Source organism: Ceratotherium simum, chromosome 2, assembly GCF_057802395.1.
Source record: "Ceratotherium simum simum isolate JZ-2026a chromosome 2, ASM5780239v1, whole genome shotgun sequence".
NCBI lineage: Eukaryota > Metazoa > Chordata > Mammalia > Perissodactyla > Rhinocerotidae > Ceratotherium > Ceratotherium simum.
In genome coordinates, this window is record NC_141901.1 from 44,496,640 (window position 1) to 44,516,634 (window position 19,995).

Below are 19,995 nucleotides of genomic sequence, written 5' to 3' on the forward strand. Positions count from 1 at the left end.
TGTCCAAGCAGCATCTGCCCCTCCCCAAGCACGGGATAGGGCTCTGAACTAAAGGCTAGAGGCCCCAAGCATCTATGGGTGTTGTGTCAAACCAGCCCAGTCTTGTCTAATCATTTGCAGTGGAAACTTGCTGCTGAAAGTCTTGTGACAGACAGGAGAGAGGCTTGTCTGAGGGTGGCTGCACCTACAGCCACAAAGTGCAGTTGAAAAGGCCTCACTCACTCTGCTATTCCTCAGGAGTCAGCCAGCAGCCCCTGCCAACCCAATCCCAGCACTCAGCCATGATAAGGAAAGGCTTCCAGGTAGCAGCAAGACTCGGCTACCACAGAGTCCTTCCTGGTACCCCCCGCATCCTGCCCAGACTCAACACTGCTGCAGCATTTGGATCCTCCACGGAGTCCCTGGTGAGTGAGTCTCCAGCTCAGCTAGATGGGCAGCCCTTCTTTTGCGAGCCTAAGGCATAAGGAGCACCCCAAATCTCCTCTTCCCAGATCATGGCTGGGGCAGGTGGGCAGTGTGTTGGGGAGCTATTAGATTTGGTAAAGGGAAGGTGCTCTTGGGATACCAAGTAGCCCAGATCCAAAACTAAGACCACCAGGACAGTCTCACCATGGTCTGAATCTTGTGTGGCCACCAATCAATCATTTTCCTCCCATGGGACTCAGATTATTGCAACTGAGTCAGGGTGTCCCTCAACGGTGGACCCTGTGTGTGGTCTTAGCAAGCAGTTGGATTACTGCCCACAGTTGTTTTTGGTGAGTGAGCACTTGATGCCATAGAGGACTCTTCCTCCTCCCACAGATGGCACCACACCTCTATGGGTGCCCAAAACATGTTTCAAAGGAGCCACCCTGCCCAGGCAGGCCTACAGCTGTGGGCAGAGCTAGAGAAGCCCCTGAGGTGACGGGGTGGTAGCAATGGTCCATACCAACTGTGGTCGTACTCCCTAGGGAAGATAGTGTCTTAGAATGGGCTCTAGTCTGACCATCAGCTCTCACATTCACAAGCTTGGCAATCTTAACCACATTTCCTCAGTTTCCCCATCTGTACAGTGGGGCTAATACTAGCAGTTCTCAGCCTCAAAGAACAGCTCACAGGTCTTAGAGCAATTGTAACGCAGCACCACAGAGGGGCATGCCTCTACTTGTCATCCCCATTCCTTTCCTTCCCTTTCTTTGCACTTGAGCCTCTCCTTGCCTAGTCACCCACAGGGGTCCCCAAACCCTCTGAAAGATGGGCTGTTTCCCTCAAGTCAACACTGGCAGAAGGGATTGAGGCACCCAAGACCCAAGAGCACACTCCCTAAAAGTCCTGTGGCCTAAGCAGCAGCCCCCACACCCCAGGAAGCTGTCTAGTCTCCCTGATTTTCCCTGCCCAGGTCTCAAGATTCTGTCAAGAGAAGACAGATTTGAAGGATTATGCCCTTCCCAATGCCAGCTGGTGTCCAGACATGCTGAGCCTGTACCAGGAATTTGTGGAGAAGACCAAGGCTGATGGCTGGATCAAACTGCCCTCCTTCAAGTCCAACAGAGACCACATCCAGGGGCTCAAGCTGCCATCTGGGTTAGCAGTTTCCTCAGGTAAGGCCTGGCCTGAGAGTACCCATTCAGATACACACACCCCAGCCCACAATGGTCAGTTCACCCAGTCCTCGTGTTCAAGACCCTTGGGAAGGAAATTCACAATCTCTCTTCCAGTTCTCAGCCAGAGTTCTTTCTGCTGTCTGACTCCAGCCCTCATGCTGCAGCCCCAGGCAGGTGGATGAGAAGAGATTTTTCTCAGGTCTCTGGCTCCGCTCCACCTATCTGAGGAGAGCACATCCTAGCAGCCCGCCTTTACTCCCAGCTAAGAGTGTTCCCACCAGAGGGGCCAGCCCAGTGGCATAGTGGTTAAGTTTGCCTGCTCCACTTTGGCAGCTCAGGGTTCACAGGTTCAAATCCCAGGTGCAGACCTACACGCTGCTCATCAAGCCACAGCGGCATCCCATATACAAAAAATAGACGAAGATGGGCACGGATGTTAGCTCAGGGCTAATCTTCCTTTGCAAAAAGAGGTAGATTGGCAAAGGATGTTAGCTCAGGGCCAATCTTCCTCACCAAAAAAGAATAAAAAACGAGTGTTTCCACCAGAGAACTGTCAGCTCAGCTCCCTGCTCTTTTGCCTACTCATGGAGTGTTCTTTCCTTGTTGTCAAGCTGTAACCCATGTCCTCCTCCCCCACCCAATAATGGCCTTGGGGTGGGGGTGGGGCCCCTCCCTGAGCACACCATCCCCACTCTGCTAGGCCCAGAGTGGCTCTCTCAAAACACCTGCTGATCAGATTGATAGAGCTTTCCACCTTCAGCTTTCTTTGTGTGTGCGTGTGTGTGTGTGTGTCCGTGTTTTCTTGTCTCTCTCATTCATATATGTGGTCTTCCTGCCCAGTGATGACTGGCGGGTACAGTAGGCACACTACCCTTGGGATTATTGCAAAAGCAAGAGAACCAAAATCATTTTTTTTTCTTTCTGAGGAAGGTTCACCCTGAGCCAACATTTGTTGCCAATCTTCCTCTTTTTGCTTGAGGAAGATTTGCCCTGAGCTAACATCTGTGCCAATCTTCCTCTATTTTGTATGTGGGTCGCCACCACAGCATGGCTACCACCGAGTGGTGTAGGTCCGCACCTGGGAACCAAACCCCGGGCCGCCAAAGCAAAGCACGACAAACTTAACCACTAGGCCACAGGACCGACCCCCAAAATAATTTTTTAAAAGAATTTGGTATCCCTCCAAAAAGAATGTAGTTGTTTTAAGAAAAAAATCAAAACTTTGGTGGACTTTTCTGCACTTATTTTATTGTTTAGTATTATTGTTGTTTTGAATTATATGTGAATTATATGAGTTACATATTTAATTCTCAGTGTTTAAGCTCTGTTAAAGTCTTGAACTGGCCTTGATCCCATCTCCACCCTCAGCCAGGGAACTTCCTGAGTGTTTTTCCCTCCAGATCAAGGACTCCCTGAGCTCAGGGATGTGCCCCCCTCAGACCCAGGGCTCCCTGAGGACAGGGCTCTGCCTCTGCTCTCTGATTGACAGCTCTCTGAGGACAGAGCCTGGATGTCCTCTGGTTCTCTCCTCAACCTTGTGTCTGAGGCAAGGCTCAACCCACGGTGCTAAATGACTGACCCTGCATCCTGACCAGACCCCACACCCTCCACACTCCCTTGTCCAGCTGCAACACTGTCCATCTCTCCCCAGACAAAAGTGACTGGCGCATCTTCACCAGATGCATCCAAGTGGAAGGACAAGGCTACGAATATGTCATCTTTTTCCACCCATCCAAGAAGAAATCTGTCTGTCTTTTCCAACCAGGCCCCTACCTGGAAGGGCCACCAGGGTAAGGCCACAGGCAGGGCCACGGTGAACATCCTTGGCTACTTCCTGGGATTGGCTCAGCAGGTCGATCAGGCACAACCAGGCCCCAGGGCCTCTCTCTAAGGAGCTGGGTCGGGGGTGAGGGGGACTGGGCTTCAGTCCCACAAAATCAGGCCTGGAAGGACATCCTGGGTCATCTTGTCCAGTCCCCATTGTACAGACAAGGGAGAGCCTCCTATTCAAGGTCTAGGGGTTTTCCAGTAAGAAGGGGGTCTTAGAGGCCACTTGGAGAAGAATGTGGTGAACTTGGAAGAGGATAAGATCTGGAATTAGGAGCCAGGCTTCCAGTCCTGCTCTGCTGCTGCTGGCCTTGGGATCCCAAGAAAGCAATTTAACCTCTTTCAGTCTCCTTACCTGAAACCTGGGGCAATCATATCTACCTGCCAGAGCGGCTGAGAGAGATAATACTATGGGCTTACGTGTATGTGCTCATGAGCCATAAAGCACAAGATAGCTATCAGACACCATCTATCCAAACTTCATGTTTTACTCATAGACAAACTGAGGCACACAGAAGTAAGGTAACTTACCCAAGATAGCACAGGCAATCAAGGTCAGATCCAGGACTCTAACCCAAGAGTTGAGACTCTAAGTCCATTGCTCTCTCCACTGTGCTCTGCTGCCTCCAAACTTGGAATAGACCCAGGAAGGAGCTTACACTGGACATAAATACATCCACAAGGGAAATCAGGCTGGCTCTGAACCTCTTGCTTAGGGCTACTGGGCCACCAAGTCCATGGTTGTCTGCTCTCTCCTCCATCCCTGTTCCTGCTTTAGACAGTCACTGAAGGCTATTGGTGGTGCCTGAGTTCCTGCAAGGGAGAGAGAGAAAGGAGGAGGCAGGAGCAGCTTTAGGGCATCAAGGCCTGAGAGGGACTCAATTGTGGTTAAACAGAATTCAGAAAGCTTAATAGATGTCAGCACCTCCACTCTCCACAGATTCAGACTGCAGCCCTTGGTCACCCTGGCCATCCCAAAGGCATCTTCCATGGGGACACTGATTTCCACACTAGTGCATGCAGACACCGAGGGACTAGGTCAGAGCCATATGTAGGCCAGGGATCCCCTCCCTCATGAAGAGGAAAGCCCCAAGAAGGCAGGGATGGGTGTGACTTTTATTTAGGAGCTCATGGAGGTAGAGCAGGAGAGGCAGAGGAGGACCATCTACACTGAGGCCAGTGGATTGAGGGGGTCCCAAGAAGAGATTAGTACTGAATTAGAAAAACCCAGTTCAGTCTATCTCCTGTGTAGGGAAAAACCCAGCTCTTCTCTACTTTGTGTTTCTTCCCTGTGAGTCTCCTTCGTACTCATACAAGAATACTTCACTTCTGACACTTCTGATCACCAAATGTGTGGAGCTTTTTCCCCACACCAAGCAATTCTGTGACACCAGCTGGGTGTCCTACAATTTAACTCAATTCTGACACCATCTGCCTGTAGATAAAGTTAAGGGTTCAGTCCCACTGCACCCCCCCACCCCAACTTCAGATGCCAACTGCAAGTAGTAGGTCCCCAAGTTACCCACAACTTCTGTCCTACTTGGCTACAAATCGGAGGTTCCGATGACACCCTCATCAGTTTCGATTACTTTGCTAGAGAGGCTCACAGAATTCAGGGAAACACTTACATTTACCAGTTTATTAAAGGATGTGATTAAAGGCTACAGATGAACAGACAGATGAAGAGATACATAGGACGAGGTCTGGGAGGGTCCTGAGTGCAGGAGCTTCTGTCCCCATGGAGGTGGAGTGTGTCATCCTCCCGATGTGAATGTGTTCACCACCTGGAAGCTCTCCGAACTCCATACTGCCGGGATTTTTATGGAGGCTTCATCGTGTAGGCATGATGGATCACTAACTCAATCTCCAGCCCCTCTCCTCTTCCTAAAGGGTGGGAGGTGAAAATTTCAAGTTTCTAATCGTGTCTTGGTCTTTCTGGTGACCTCATCCAGGAGCTACCCAGCAGCCTACCCAGAGTCACCTCATTAGAACAAAAGACACTCCTACGATCCAGGAAGTTACAAGGGTTTCAGGAGCCCTGTGTCAGGAATCGGGGCAGAGACTAATATACACATTTTCTATTATCTCGCAAGTACCCCCCAGCCCCTAGGCAGAGAGGAAGGTTAGTTATTGGCTGGCCAAGAGCTACCCTGCAGATTCTATGCACTTGCCAACAGGTCGCCAGCCTGGCCAGTGAGGACAATGAAGGAAGAGCAGTTTTAGGGTTCTTTGGCACCGACTCCTTTTTCCCTCTTTCAAGCAATGTGGGGAGGGAAGTGACTAGAAGTATACCTGAGGTTTTGTAAACATTACCTTATTTAATCTGATGAGATAGTAATTATTTTTTTCACAATTCATAGTGGAAAAACTAGGGCTCTGAAAGGTTTAGCAATGTGTTCAAGAGTGAGTGGCAGAGCAAGGAGTCAAACCAGGTAGGTGTGGTTCCATGGTCCCCAGCTCTTTCCACCAAAGGGAGGGGGAAGCAAGGGTCTGGGAAGCCTGTTGGTGGCAGAAGCAGGAGGGTAACCCATGGTAGTGCAGCAAGGACAGCTGACCCAGTCCATGAAGACTCAGGACCATGCTTTTGAAAACCAGAAACTCAAATCTGTTTTGTGTTATCTGCATTCTAACGTTGGGTGCATTTCTACTTTCCCCAACTCAACCAACAATGCAGTAGCTTTGGCATGAAGGTCAGCTTACACACGTGAGGATGAGAATCTTACTTTAAACAAAGCAAATGTTTGCAGCACCCTGCTGAGGTGGGCTCTCAGCTTCCCCAAGCAGTGCTGCTCAGGAGCCCATCTTGTCAGCACTTTATGGGTCATAAGTGACGGCTCACATTTACCCGACTTGAAAAGATGGGCTCAGCACTGGCCGTAGTGACTGGAAGGTGAGAGCTGGACCAAGCTCATGCCTCAGAGAAAAAGCCAAAAAGTTCAGGGGCTTTTCCATCCCCTGTATGTAGGCACCTTTCCAAATTATGGCAATTGCTGCCAGCAATTAGGCGATGAATCAGAAAAATGTTTTTTCATTAACTCCATCAGAAAAAAATTTTTTTCCTAGTGAAATAAAATAATTGTATCAATGGTGGCTAACGCATGCTGAAGCAACATGGAAGAAAAGCTCAGTTGATTTTGACCTGTTTGATCAGACGGGACCCAGCTCTGTTTCTTTCCTTTCCTGGGGAAATGTAGAGGTGGAGGTGGTTCCACCTTAGGGTCAAGGAAGGCCCAGAGGGACAGTCTGCCCAGCAGCTACAGCCCTGGCCTTGCTGTCTGCCCCCACCCCCAGGTTTGCCCATGGAGGGTCCCTGGCAGCCATGATGGACGAGACCTTTTCTAAAACTGCCTACCTGGCTGGAGAGGGGCTATTGACATTAAGCCTCAACATCAGGTTCAAAAAGTAAGTACAGGTCCTCGGGGCACTGGCCAAAGTCGTGGCCTTGTTCACCACTGAGGGGGTAGCCATCATCGGCAGTTGGGGTGCAGGAGCCCTGTCTGTCACTCTCCCTCCCCAGCCTGCTGCCAGCAGTTCCTCCAGTCCCTGGCCAGAGCACAACTTCTGCTGTCCAACTCTGGGGCCTGGCAGACGGACCCCGAGCCCAGAGCCACTTAAGTCCTGAGGCAGGGTGGGATGAAGAGAAGGATGGGGGGCCGGGAAGGTGAAGGGATGGGCTAAGCTGCCTCCTCTCCCAGCTTGATCCCTGTGGGCTCTCTGGCTGTGCTGAACGTTGACGTGGAAAAGATTGAGGACCAGAAGCTTTACATGTCCTGCATCACCCTGAGCAGGGACCAGCAGACAGTCTATGCCAAGTCCTCAGGTAAAGAGGTCCTCAGCTCAGCCCCAGGCCCTGTCCTGCCACCACCACCCCCAGAGCAAACAGAAGGGAGAACACTAAGGATCCAGTCCCGAGCTGGGGTCCAGCTTTTTAGAGTGGGATTGGGCACCTGCTGTAGACACAGATGAAGTGAGTGAGAACCCACTAGGATTTTTTTTGTCTGTGTATGAGTTGCCCAACCTGTACCATCAGGACAGGATCCAGGCACTAGGTAACTGGATGCAGATGCTCAGAGCGCCCCATCAAGCTCCTGCCACTCGGCTCGCCCTTCTCTTGCAGGTGTTTTCCTGCAGCTGCAGCTGGAAGAGGAGTCGTCACAGTAACAGTCACTATGCCTTCAGGAGGGCCTACTGCTGACTGCCTGCCTGCCTGGGACCCACCACAGAGCAGGGAGGGGTCCCCAGGGAAGTGACTGGTGAAGTGAGGGAGAGCGCAATTTCCTCTTGAGTAAATAAAGTCTCACAGCTGCATTCTCAGCCCAAGACCCTTCTGTAACTGGAAATCAAAATGCTTCCAGGGCCTCCCAAACACCCACCTTCCCATTAAGCACCAAAGGAAGAGATTTACTGAGCATCTGCCAGGTACCAGATGCTGGGGGAAGCTCCAAGCACACCATGATGAAAGGCAGGGCCCTTGGCCTCAAGATGCACAATCGCAGACCAGGAGCAGAGTGCACAGGGTGCCCCTCAGCTCCCCCACCCCACCCTGGCTCCTATTGTGGGTGCAGTGCAGACACAAAGGGAGGAGGGGTCAATTTTACTCTATGAAAGCAATCAGAAAAGGCTTTCTAGAAGAAGCTGTGCTTGAACTGAGTCTCAAAAGTTAAGTGGTGTTCACGAGGCAGGCAGGGGAGAAGAGGATACTCTAGCCAGAGGGAGCAGTAGGAGCAAAGGCACAGAGGGGTGAAAGAGCACAGTGACCTTGGAGAACAGCACGTGTTGAGTGGGGCAGGTGTTCAGGGAAAGAGAAGGTGGGCTGGTGCAGGAGCAGGCCCTGGAAGGCTTCATAAACCCTGCTGGGGAGCTTGGATTCTGTCTTGTAGGGAAGAGAAAGCCTTGAGTAACCTAAAGTTTTATTTTTTAGAAAGATGACTCTGGTGGCAGTAAGTGGTCAGCAAGACCGAAGGAGGGAGTACTGGTGAGGAGACCCCTGCAGGGCTCCAAACTAGAGATAGTAAGGGCCTGACATGAGTCAGAGCCATGAAGACAAGAGCTATGGGAAATGTACAAACAAAAGAGTGCCGGACTTTGCCACTAACTGTATATAGTGGATCTGTGAAGGGAACCTTCGAGGATGATGCCAAGTTTCTGGCTTGGGGATTCCAGGTGGCACCACTGGGAATGCAGAGGAGCAGGTTTGAGGTGGGGGGTAGATAAGGAGCTCGTTTCACACATATTGAGCTTCAAGTGCCCATGATACTTCTACCATATGACGAGCACCAGCAGGAACCTGGATATTGTGATTTGGAGCTCAAGATTGATGAGCCACTGACTCAATTTGTAAGTCATCAATATAAAAACTGACACGGAACCCTCGGGATTGGATTATGCAGTGCAAGTGAGGAGGAGGCAAGGGGAGTGAGAGTGAGGGGAGGGGAGAGAAAGGAGATCAGGGAAAGGGGTCAAAGAGAGAACCTTTGGTCACACTAAGGCTTAAAATTGGAGCAGAGGACCAAAGACCACAAAGGAGGCAGAGAACAAGACAGGAGAGACCATCCTTAAGAGGCCGAGGTCAGTATCAAATGCTAAAGAGAAGGCAAAGCAGATGAGAACTAAAAAGAGGCCTTTGGATTTGACAGTGAGGAAGGTGATAGTCTTCTTTGCCGGGAGGTGGGAGCAAAATCCAGATTATGGTGAATGAAAAAATGAATGAATTTTTTCATTCATTGAAAAAATTGAATCTAGATAATTCTTTCTAGGAATTTTGTTGTTGTTATTGTTATTTAAAGAAAGAGGTTGGAGTATATTTATAAATTTATTTGGAAGGAGCCAGTGTAGAGAGGCTGAAACTCTAGGAGAGAGAGAGATGTCATCCAATTGAACAGGTCTCTGGTCTTAGAGATGGATCAAGAGCACCAGTGGAGACAGAAGTCATGGGAGAGCATCAACGTGACTCTGAGGCCAAAAGGAAAGAGGTGGAGGGTGCAGGACGGGAAGTTGAGGGGATTCACACCAGAGTGCCTAGAATTCCTCAGTGAAATAGGAGGCAAGGCCATCAGTGGGAAAGAGGTCTGGAGGAAGGGCAATGATTTGGATAAGCCACTTGGGGATCAGGAAAACAAATTGATCAAGTACATGTGGGCCAAGGCATGCTGAAGGCCCAGCCACTGGTGGAAAACAGCTATCTGGAGTGGCACCAACCTGGGGTAAGAGGAAGGTGTGAGCTAGCTGGCAAGAGCCAGGGGCGATGGCAGATAAGTCAGGTGAGAACAATGGTAAAGGAGGAAAGAGAACGTCGTGGCTGGTACACATTTCTAAGGAGGAAAGGTTTGATGTGAGGGAGAAGAACACAGACAGAAGGAGGCAATGGCCATCCAGGAGAAGTCTGTACCTCCTCTGAGCCTGCGGAGGAGAGGCGTGGGAAATTGAGCAGCTTGCACCTAAACAGGCAGGATTCCATCAAGGCCAGTAGGTGGAGGGGATGTTCAGGAAGAGGTCAAGGATTAGAGAAGTTTTGCCAAAAAATGAGAGCTCCGAGGGACATATCATAAAGGATTTTATTATTAGGTATGGTATGGTCAAATGCTGAAACAGAAACCTTTACATCTCCATAACTTAACTCATATCTTAAATAGAATATACTTCTCATTCACATAAAGTCCAGTTGCTGGTGTCTAGGTGTCATTCAGGAATCTGGCTGACAAAAGCTCTGCCATATTCACCACATGACTTCCTAAGTCATCTTGGGTAATGACATCCAGTTGCCAGATGAGAGAAGATAGAATCACAAGGGAGGTGTTTTCACGCCAAGCCTTAAAGTGTTGCCATTGGCCAGAACTCAGTTACAAGGCCCCACCAAACTGCAAGGAAGTTGGTTGGAAAATATGGTCTAACTATATGCTGTAGAAGAAAGGGAAATGAGTTTGGTGAGTAGCTAGCAGCTACTTCCTCAGTTTGAGAGGAGGACTGGCCCAAGAAAGAAGTGTCTAAGTCCAAACCCATATCCCAGCAAGTGAAGAATTTGAGTTCAGGCCTAAGCTGAGGTTCCAGGATCTGGGGCTGGGGCTGGGGATTGAGGGGATCAGAGAGTATGAAACTCTTTGTGGCACGGAACAGGGTCACAGAGTGGTGCACAAGTTCAGCAGTGGTAGGGAGGGAGGTAGATATTCTCTTTCCAATAACTAGACCACACACTTCCTAACCCATCAATCTTGAATAACGGGCAAAGGATTGATGGACATGGATTTGAAGGTCCTTGACCCAGTGCCCTTCAAAATCTAGAGACATACTGGAGGCCATCCCCAGAAATCTTGTGGCAACCAACTATCCCCTCCCCAATATACTCAGAAAAATACTATCTCCTTTTGTGCTTTCACAATTGTCGTTGATAATCGATTAAACCCAGAGTCTTAATCATTGTATACCAAAAACCTATTCTCCTTTACTTATGGTCAAGCGGAGCCTAATTTTCATTTAAACACTCCCAAGAGAAGAAGGGAAATATATTCCACCCTTCTTATGCAGTCAAGAAAAGGAAGAAAAACAAAACAGTTGTACTTGAGTTTCCATATTAAAATAGTGCATCCTGGCACTTCTCTGCTGGAGCTAGTTTCCAACAGAAATAGGCACAAGCTGCAACTCTAACAGACATGGAAAGCTCTCAGGCAAGGCCCCACAGCCAGGTTGGGAGTGTCAGCCTTGAGTGGATAAGGCCCAGATGGCAGGCAGGGATCTTGGTAAGGGAAATGTCATCAGCTGCTAGAAGGCTTCTCTAGTGTCTAGGGCTTTGATAGATGCCTCCCCTCTCCCCGAAGGCCAAGTATTGCAGCTTTCTAGGCAGAAACAAGGAGTTGCTCCCTCTACATTTTAAAAACCCATTCTCATGTGTAGTGCATTCATTTGGAATGCAACTACTGCCGAGGTAGTTGGGGTGGAATCCTAGGCCATCCAGGCAGATGTGGCAGCTTATTCTGCTTGAAGCAGAGGATATATGTTCTACAGATGCATAAGTCAAGAGTCAAGAGAAACCAAAGAGTGAATAAGGCAATTGTAAGAACAACCAGTTCAAGAAGGCCGAGGACATCAGTAGCTCATACCAGCTCTTAAAGAAGGGGCCCCTAAGGCCTTCCTGGAACTGCGACTGCAGAGCTAGGTCATTCATCGCAGGTCCTGGGTGAGGAGCCAGAGCTGCAAGACACAGTATATCACCAACCCCGTTGCTTGCCAGAACCCACAGTGAGCATTGGTGGCCAAGTCATGCAGCCTGAGGCTACCACTCAAGGCCACGGGACAGACGGCTAAGTGAGAACTAAAAGTCCAGGGAGTCTTGTAGCAGTTGCCTGAGGAAAGGCTTGTTACCTCTCTGCCTCTTCATCTGGCTTAAGCCCAGGAAAGCACTCTGTACTCCCAGTCCTCCAAGTGTCCTTCTACAATGGCATCAGCAAAGAAAGGAGGTCAGGGCCCTATGTCACCTGTGAAGTTCTCAAGGAGTGACAGCAATGGTGCTGGAAGAGGTGAAGAGGCAGCACTCCGGGCCCTCATTCAAGGGAGCAGCTCTGCTCACATCTGAAGAGCCCTAGGGTACAAGAAAAAACAATGCTCTTTGAGATAGATCTGGGTTTTGGTTTCAACTCTGCTACTGTTTGGCACATCATTTCTTTCTAGGTCTCTTTCTTGCTTTATAAAAATGAGAAGGTAGACAAGGTGACCTCTAAGTTCCTTCCAGGTCTGATATCTTATTGTGCTAATTAAGTTAACTTTTGGCCACCAGGTGTGCCAGTCATTTGCTTGATTGCTCTCAGATCCCCACCCTTCCTCCACTCTGCCTTAGATTGCAGAGGGCTAGCGCCTACAAACTACATTTCCCAGTCTCCTTTGACATCCAGCTTTGAAAGGCTCTGGTGGCAGATTGGAAGGTGGGAAGTAGGGAGAAGTAAGGGTATTTCTCTCCTTCTCTTTGCTTTGGGAGGCAACTCAAGTAGTGGCTGTGGCTCCATGGTTGTAGATCCTGCTACACAGCCCTCACCATCCTATTTGCCTTTTTAACAAGTTCCCTGTGTTAAACTCCCTCTCGTGAACCACCTAGCAAGCACTGTTTTCCTCACCAGACCCTGACTAATACAGCCAGGCTGGAGATTATCCATAGTCAGTTTTCAGTCCCACCACTATACGGCCCAGGTGGTGTGCACTCTTGTATGCCCCCTTAATTTCATCCACCAAGAGAAGGAAGTGGAAGGAGACAGGGAGCAGGAAAGTGAACTGTCAAAAATTGAGCACAATCCTGGACAAATCCAAATCTTTGCCTATTTTTCCCTGCATGCTGCACAACTGAACACAGCTGGAGAAAAAACCACACCACCATGCTGTCCGGTCTCGCTGTAACGTCATGATCGCTATCCTAAAGTGGGCCCGCGACGCGGCCCAGCAGTCATCCTGCAGTTCCCTAGACCACTCACTGTCCTGCTCTCCCAGGTGACTGTTTCATTCCTGGTCATCTCTGCTCAAACCCCAGGACCACCTCCTCCCCCATCATCACTCTCAGCTGATGACCTTGCTTCCTATTTCACTGCGAAATTAGAAGCATTCAGAGAGAACCAGCTCCCACCACCTCCTCTGTCCACCTACTACCTCTACCCAGTTAGTCTCCCTTCTCTCCAGTAATTGTGAGTTAACTGTCCACACAGCAGGCAAAGGACAACCCTAGATCTGTTCTTATGCACGACACCTATTTCTTCTTGTCTACTTGAGAATATTGCTCCAACAATTCTCCTTTCTCTCTTCTGCATTATCAATTTTCCCCTTTCTATTTGATCTTTTCCATCAGCATGCAAACATATCATTATTCTGTCATTTGAAAAATTCTCTTGATTCCATGCCCGCCTCTGGCCACTGCCCCACTTCCCCCCACTCTTTCAGCAAACTCTTCAACAGAGTTGTCTTTGCTCTCTCTCTCCTATTCTTTCTCAAGCCCATTCCAGTCAGGCTTTTGCTCCACCACTCCACCGAAGCTGCTCTTGTCAAAGTCACCAATGACTTTTTTTTTTTTTTTTGGGAAGGAAGATCAGCACTGAGCTAACATCTGATGCCAATCCTCCTCTTTTTGCTGAGGAAGATTGGCCCTGAGCTAACATCCATGCCCATCTTCCTCTACTTTATATGGGACGCCGCCACGGCACAGCTCTACAAGCAGTGCGTTGGTGCGCGCCCGGGATCTGAACCGGCGAACCCCGGGCCGCTGCAGCGGAGCGCGCACACTTAACCGCTTGCGCTACCGGGCCGGCCCCGAGTCACCAATGACTTTGCTGCTACATCCAATGATCGGTTCTCAGTCCTTGTCTTGCCGGACCTTGCCACAATATCTGGCACAGCCGGTTCCTCCTCCTCTCCCCCTCTAAATGTTGGCGCACCCAGGATCAGTCTTTGGATCCTTTCTCTTTTCTACTAACATTTCATCAAGTCTCGTGACTTTAAATTCCATGTACATATCTCTTGGTGCCCACATTTATACTTCCAATCTGGACCTCTCCTCCGAGCTCCAGATTCGTATATCCAGCTGCTTTCTCAACATCTCCAGTTCGATGTCTAATCGGCATCTCAAATTCAACAAATCCAAAACTGAGGTCCTGATATGTCCCCCTCTCAGTAAATGGCAACTCCATTTTTCCAGTTGCTCAGGCCAAAAACCTTGAATCATTCTCTCTCGTTAGGTAAGGATTGATCCATCAGGAAATCCTATTGACTCTATCTTCAGAATATACCCAGAAACTGACTACTGCCACCCTGATCCATGCCCCCATCATCTTGTGCAAAGATTATTTCAATACTGCTTATGCCCTTGTCCCCTTCTTTCTATTCTCAACACAGCCACCAGAGTGACCCTTTTAGTGAATAAGTCATATCTCTCCTCAGGTCATCACAAGTAAAAGCTGAAATTGTCACCGTGACTACAAGCCCCAACAGAGTCCGGCCCTGTTATGTCTCTGACCTCATCTCCCCGTCACTCACTCTGTTCCAGCTACAGTGGACTATTTGCCTCCTTGAACACTCCAGGCATGCTTCTGCCTCAGGGCCTTTGCATTTGCAATTCCTTCTGCCTAGACTGCTTTTCCCTCAGACATCCTCCCTCCCTCCTTCATATCATTACTGAAATGTTACATTCTCAGGGCCAGCCTGGTGGCGTAGTGGTTAAGGTCACGCCTTCCTCTTCAGCTGCCCCAGGTTCAGCGGCTCAGATCCTCCGAGCGAACCTACTCTTAGCTCATCAGGCCATGCTGAGGTGATGTTGCACGTAGAAGGGCTACAACTCTACAACTATGACACACAGCTATGTACTAGGGCTTTGGGGAGAAAGAAAAGAAAAAGAGGAAGATTAGCAACAGATGTTAGCCCAGGGCCAATCTTCCTCAAAAAAAAAAAATATATATATATATATATGTATATACATATACATTTGTAACCTTTGGACACTTTAAAAAGAAAACATGTTACATTCTCAAGGTGGCCATCCCTGACCACTATTTAAAATTACATGCTCTCCTGACACCCTCTGTGATCCTTCCCTACTTTAATTTTTTCCCCAACACTGATTTCCATCTAATAAGCTGCATTTTTTACTAATTTATTTTTGTCTATTGTCTTTCTTCCCCTACTAAAGTATAATCTCCATCTGGCCAGGAAATTTATCTGTTTTCTCCCTGCTCTATCCCTAGAGGCCAGCACAGTGCCCAGCACATAGCAGGTAGTTAATAACTATGGATGAATAAATGAATGAGTGAATGAATGAAGCCACAGAATCAAACTTCTTTGAATCCTACCCTACCTCTGAATTTCTTATTATAGAAGCCAAAAATGTCCTTATTGTCAAGTCAGATTGAGCTTGGGTTTCTGTTTTCTTGTACTTTTGGCAGAAGTCAGGCTAACTGATGCCCACGTGTTATCTCATTTAATCCTCACGCCAACTCTGAGAGTTACGTTTATTTTTCTCCATTTTCCAGATGGGAATAGTGAACCCCAGAGAGATTAAGTTACATGCTAGATGTCACCCAGCTAGTAAATTGCAGAGCCCAGATCCCCGACCCATCTGACTGATGTCAAAGCTGTGAGTTCTTGGCTGCAGCACTCCACGCAGACTACCCTCCCAGAAACCACACCGGGGCTGAGCTGAGTCAGGAGCCACAGGAATGGAGGGTCTAAGGGTCGCCAAGGATCTCCACAAAAGAAACACTGGCTGCCTCAAAACACTCAAGTATCAGATGTCAACATAATCATCTTGTGTGTTTCCTGCATTTCACAATTTTTCTTTTTGTTGCTGTTGTTTGCATGTTTATTGTCTGTCTGTCCCCTTAGACTGCTCCCCATTGTATGTATCCCTGGCACCTAGCACAGTGAATGGATGAACAAACTGATTCGTTCGTACATTCACCGTACAATTCTTCTTAATATCGTTAATTCATTCAATAAATCCTGCTTGAGCACGTGCCTTGTGGTAAACGGTGTCCTTGTGATGCTTACAGTCTAGTAAAACATTAAATACATAATAACAGAAATAAATTACAGAAAAAATAGTGACCAACGCCATAAAGGAAACGTGTGGCGTGCTGTGAAAGTATACAGCAGGAGCCCCTGATTTAGACAGGAGGGTGTCGGTGAGGGCCTCCAGATCTGAAAGATGAAGGGGGAGTGGTCCTAGGAGAGGAAATAGCCTGTGCAAATGTCCTAAGGAGGGAATGAGCTTGATGCCTTTGAGGGACTGAGGGATGGTGAGTGTGCCTGGAGTGCAGTTGATGGTCTCATCTTGTGAGTGGTGGCCTGTGCTGCCTAGGATCTGCCTGCCAAGGATGGAAAGGAAGGGGGAGACATCCTCCATGTTTACAGTTTAACAGGCTTCTGCCAAGGATGGTGGGCACCGGCCAGCCTGACCTTGACCCACTGATGGAACCAGCTCTGTCCCCAGCATCTCTGTGTCCAGAAATCTTGAGCCTGGTCACTTTTCCTTGGGCCAGTGAAATTCAGAGAACTAGTCACTGCAAGTCAGTCTATCTGGGAGCTATTGGGATGGCTCCAGAACAGGACAGTGCAGGCCAAGGCAGGACTCCAGCAAGGAGGGCTTCGCACAAGATGTGGTTTGTGTGGCCATGGCTATGGGCTTGCCCTAGGAGGGAGTCAGTGCAGCACAGAGGGATGCAGGCCACTGCCCACTGATAGCAGTCTCTCTCTTGGCTACAGCCCTCCCCAACTCCCAAGCAGCCCGGGCTCAGAAGAAGAAGCCACGGCACAGGGCTGGCTTGCTGCTAGAAACCTGGAGGAAGGAGTTAAGAAGGCCGGGCTGATGGCCGCGGAGACAGAGCTGTGTTTATCCAGGAAAAGAGGTTGTACGTAGGCAACGGAGGCCCTGGCCAGCTCCTCCCAGAAGGACTGGGCTGGGGGAGAAACCTGGAGAGGAAGCTGCTTCCCTCTGGGCTCTGAACGGCTCCCGGCCAGAGGTCAGGACCCAGCGGCGGCCCCCAGGTGAGGCCTGCACTCTGGGCGCCCGACCGAGCCCGCCGTGGGTTCGGACTCCCAGGCAGACGGTCTGAACATAGCGCTCGGGAGGTGCGGCGCGGGGTGCGGTGAGCGCGCGTCGGTGGATCCTCCCGGAGGCAGCTCTCGGGGTGCCGGAGAATCAAAGCTGCCTTTGTGCTCAAACGTTTCCTAAGGAGAAAAAGGAGTGGAGAAGGGGAGGGACGCCCCAACGGCCGGGCCCCGCCCTGCAGACTCGGGATGCGGTAGGGCTGGGAGCGGGACAATCAGGGCTTACGGAGGGCCGTGAGAGGTGGCCCTGAGAGGTGCGCCCGAGAGGTGCGTCTCCTTGGACCGGCCCTGGGTGCTCGAAGGGCAGCAGCCAGGTTTGCAGCGAGTCCGCTTCTGGCCTGGAGCGACTCGGGAATGCGAGGGAGGAGCAAGAGGAGGCAGGTGGGGCCAGAGCCCCAGTCTGGAGAAGCCTGGCCCGGGGCGCGGGGGGCGGGGCGGGAGGCAGCCGCAGGGCTGCCTGACCTGACTTTGGAGGAGAGCCCGAGTCTTCGGAATGGGCGGAGGAGACGGCGACAAGCCTGCCTAGGGCCGCGGTGTCTCTTCAGGGGGAGCGGGGCATATGAGCGGGGCTCGGGGTCAGGGTCCGTGTTTGTGACCACAGACCTTTAGAGAATGCGAGTGTTGCTCTATTCTCCTAATAGTAGTCTAGGTTTCTAGTGGATGTGTCGAGCTTTCTATCTCCTCTAACTAAAGATGGACTAATCTTTAGGACTAATGGGAGAGGCAGTCTGTGCACTCGGATGTCCGAGGCCTGCATCTGAAAATGTGACTGTCTGGTCCTGGGCTCCCTCCATTTCTCCCTGGGCCCTTTGTTTTTCCTACTCAAATAAGGGCCCGTGCGCCCCGAGGGCCCGGGGAGAAGGGCGCGGCGGCGGATCACCCGCTGTACTTTCGCAGCATCACTCATCTCTGGCTCCTCTTCTCTCCTCGCCCAGCCCAGCTCCGCCCAGGCCTCCACCTGAGAAGCTGGATTTGGACCTTCTCGGCCTCGCGGAATTCGGACTTTCATCACCTCCACCCAACGCATGTGGCTCTTGGAGAAAGCTGGCTGCAGGGTGGGGACCGCGGAGCCCGGGGCCCGGTGGGCGCCCTCTGGCCTGTTCCCTAAGCGCCGCGCCCCGTCCCCGCCGGTGCGCGCCTGCCCCAATGTCCTCACCCCGGATCGCATCCCGCAGTTCTTCATCCCGCCTCGGCTCCCGGACCCGGGCGGCGCCGAGACCCCGGGCGGGCGCGACTCGGGCAGGCGCGGCCTCCCCGCGGCCTGCTCGCTGCCGCACCTGGCGGGCCGCGAAGGGTGGGCCTTCCTGCCCGAGAGCCCGCACACGCGCCGGCGCGAGTCCCTGTTCCACTCGCCCCCGCCCGCGCCCGCTGGGGGGCTTCCCCCGGTGCAGTCCCGGCTGCACGTCTCCACCCCGGATCTGCGCCTCTGCCGGGCCCCTGACAGCGACACGGCCTCGTCGCCCGATTCGTCGCCCTTCGGCTCGCCACGGCCAGGCTCCGGCCGGCCCCGACCACCCAGGCCGCACTCGCCGTCGCCGGAAGAGGCGAGCTCGGCGGACACCAGCCCGTACGCGTCGCGCCGCGCGGGCCCCCCCACGCTGCCGCTCTTCCACCTCGACGTCTTGTGCTGCCAGCTGCGGCCGACCAAGGAGAGCGTGCTGCGTCTCGGGCCCCGTGGCGGGCAGCTGCGGCTCTCCGCCGAGTACCAGGCCGGACCCCGGCGTCTGCGGCTGCGCCTGGTCAGTGCCGAGGGCCTGCCCCTGTCGCAGGCTGGCCCCGGGAGCGGCGGTGGCGGCTGCTGCGTGGTGCTGAGGCTGCGGCCGCGCGTCCGGCCGCGGGGCCAGCGGAGCCGCGTGGTCAAATGCAGCGCCAACCCCATCTTCAACGAGGACTTCTTCTTCGACGGGCTCGGCCCGCCAGACCTGGCCGCCCGCACTCTGAGGGCCAAGGTGCTGGAGAGGGGCGCAGGGTTCCGCAGGGACGTGCTGCTGGGGGAGTGTGAGACGCCGCTTATTGCCCTGCTGCCCACCTTGGGTGGGGGGCTAGGTTCAGGGGCCTCCCTGGCGCCTGCCCAGCTCAGCCTGTAGGCTGAGAGACTGTCTCTTCCTCAGGAGGTCTCCACGGGGTCTGCAGTCATTCTTTCCCTCTACCAGACATCTATTTATTTTTGCAAATAAAATGTCTGTTTGTCTCTAGCGGGATCTCGCCCCTTGTTGGCACCCTACACTCTCAGATCTGCAGCCTACCCTCTTCCCTCTGCCCTGCCCATAGGAGGGATGGAAGAAGCTCATTCAGATCCTCTGCCCTGGAGCAGACTTTAAGCAGCAGTTCTAAAACTTGAATGAGCATGAGAACAACCAGACAGAAATCCTGGATGAGCTTGTTAAACACTCAGAATCCTGGGCTCCATCCCCAAGAGACGCTGATGCTAGCTAATTCAGTAGGTCTGAGCTGGGTAGGTCCTAGGGTCCCCGTGCGACAAGGCCCCCACCCCTTCAGGGGGTCCTCCAATCACTGAGTCAGTTAACTGAAACCAACATAAGCCATCTTCCCTTGGGGGTTCCTTGGGGCTGCAAAAGGAAATCAGCACTTCCCCACCCATCTACCTCCCCACTCGCACCTACACCTGTCCTGAAGAGAGATGAAATTTCTATGTCTTGGGAGCGAGTCAGGGGATGTCAGACTGGCACACAGTGCCTGTAGGTGTCTTCTCTCTTGCCTGTCCCATCCGCACTTGTGCCACCCTGGGGGCCAAAGGTGGTGCCAACAGCCAGAGCAGCACTTGGGTACTGAAGGACGGAGATATAATGTCCCAGGGATTGAGATCTTGGGGGAGGAGGGGGTCCTGCCAGAGTGTGAGAGCTGTTCTCAGGGATGCCCAGAAAAGGCCACACCAGTGCGTAGGGGGAGGGTGTGGAAGATGGATAAAAGTAGGTCAGAATGTGTTTACCTCCTACCTGAATGTCCCTGACGTCAGCAGTGACCTTCTTCTCGCTCTCTTCACCTTTCCTGAAGCTGG

General features: G+C 51.5%; 2 protein-coding genes across 2 annotated transcripts; both read left to right on the top strand.

The window, feature by feature from the left end:
- The first annotated feature begins 281 nt into the window (after positions 1–281).
- On the top strand, positions 282–7,676 carry THEM5 (thioesterase superfamily member 5). Its single transcript, XM_004436033.3, has 6 exons — positions 282–404; positions 1,379–1,580; positions 3,235–3,373; positions 6,702–6,812; positions 7,106–7,230; positions 7,528–7,676. Exons 1-6 carry the CDS (start codon positions 282–284, stop codon positions 7,569–7,571), a joined length of 744 nt encoding a protein of 247 aa, XP_004436090.1. The 3' UTR covers positions 7,572–7,676.
- Positions 7,677–16,789: 9,113 nt separating this feature from the next.
- On the top strand, positions 16,790–19,171 carry C2CD4D (C2 calcium dependent domain containing 4D). Its single transcript, XM_004436032.3, has 2 exons — positions 16,790–16,913; positions 17,912–19,171. Exon 2 carries the CDS (start codon positions 18,002–18,004, stop codon positions 19,061–19,063), a length of 1,062 nt encoding a protein of 353 aa, XP_004436089.2. The 5' UTR covers positions 16,790–16,913; positions 17,912–18,001; the 3' UTR covers positions 19,064–19,171.
- Positions 19,172–19,995: the final 824 nt, after the last annotated feature.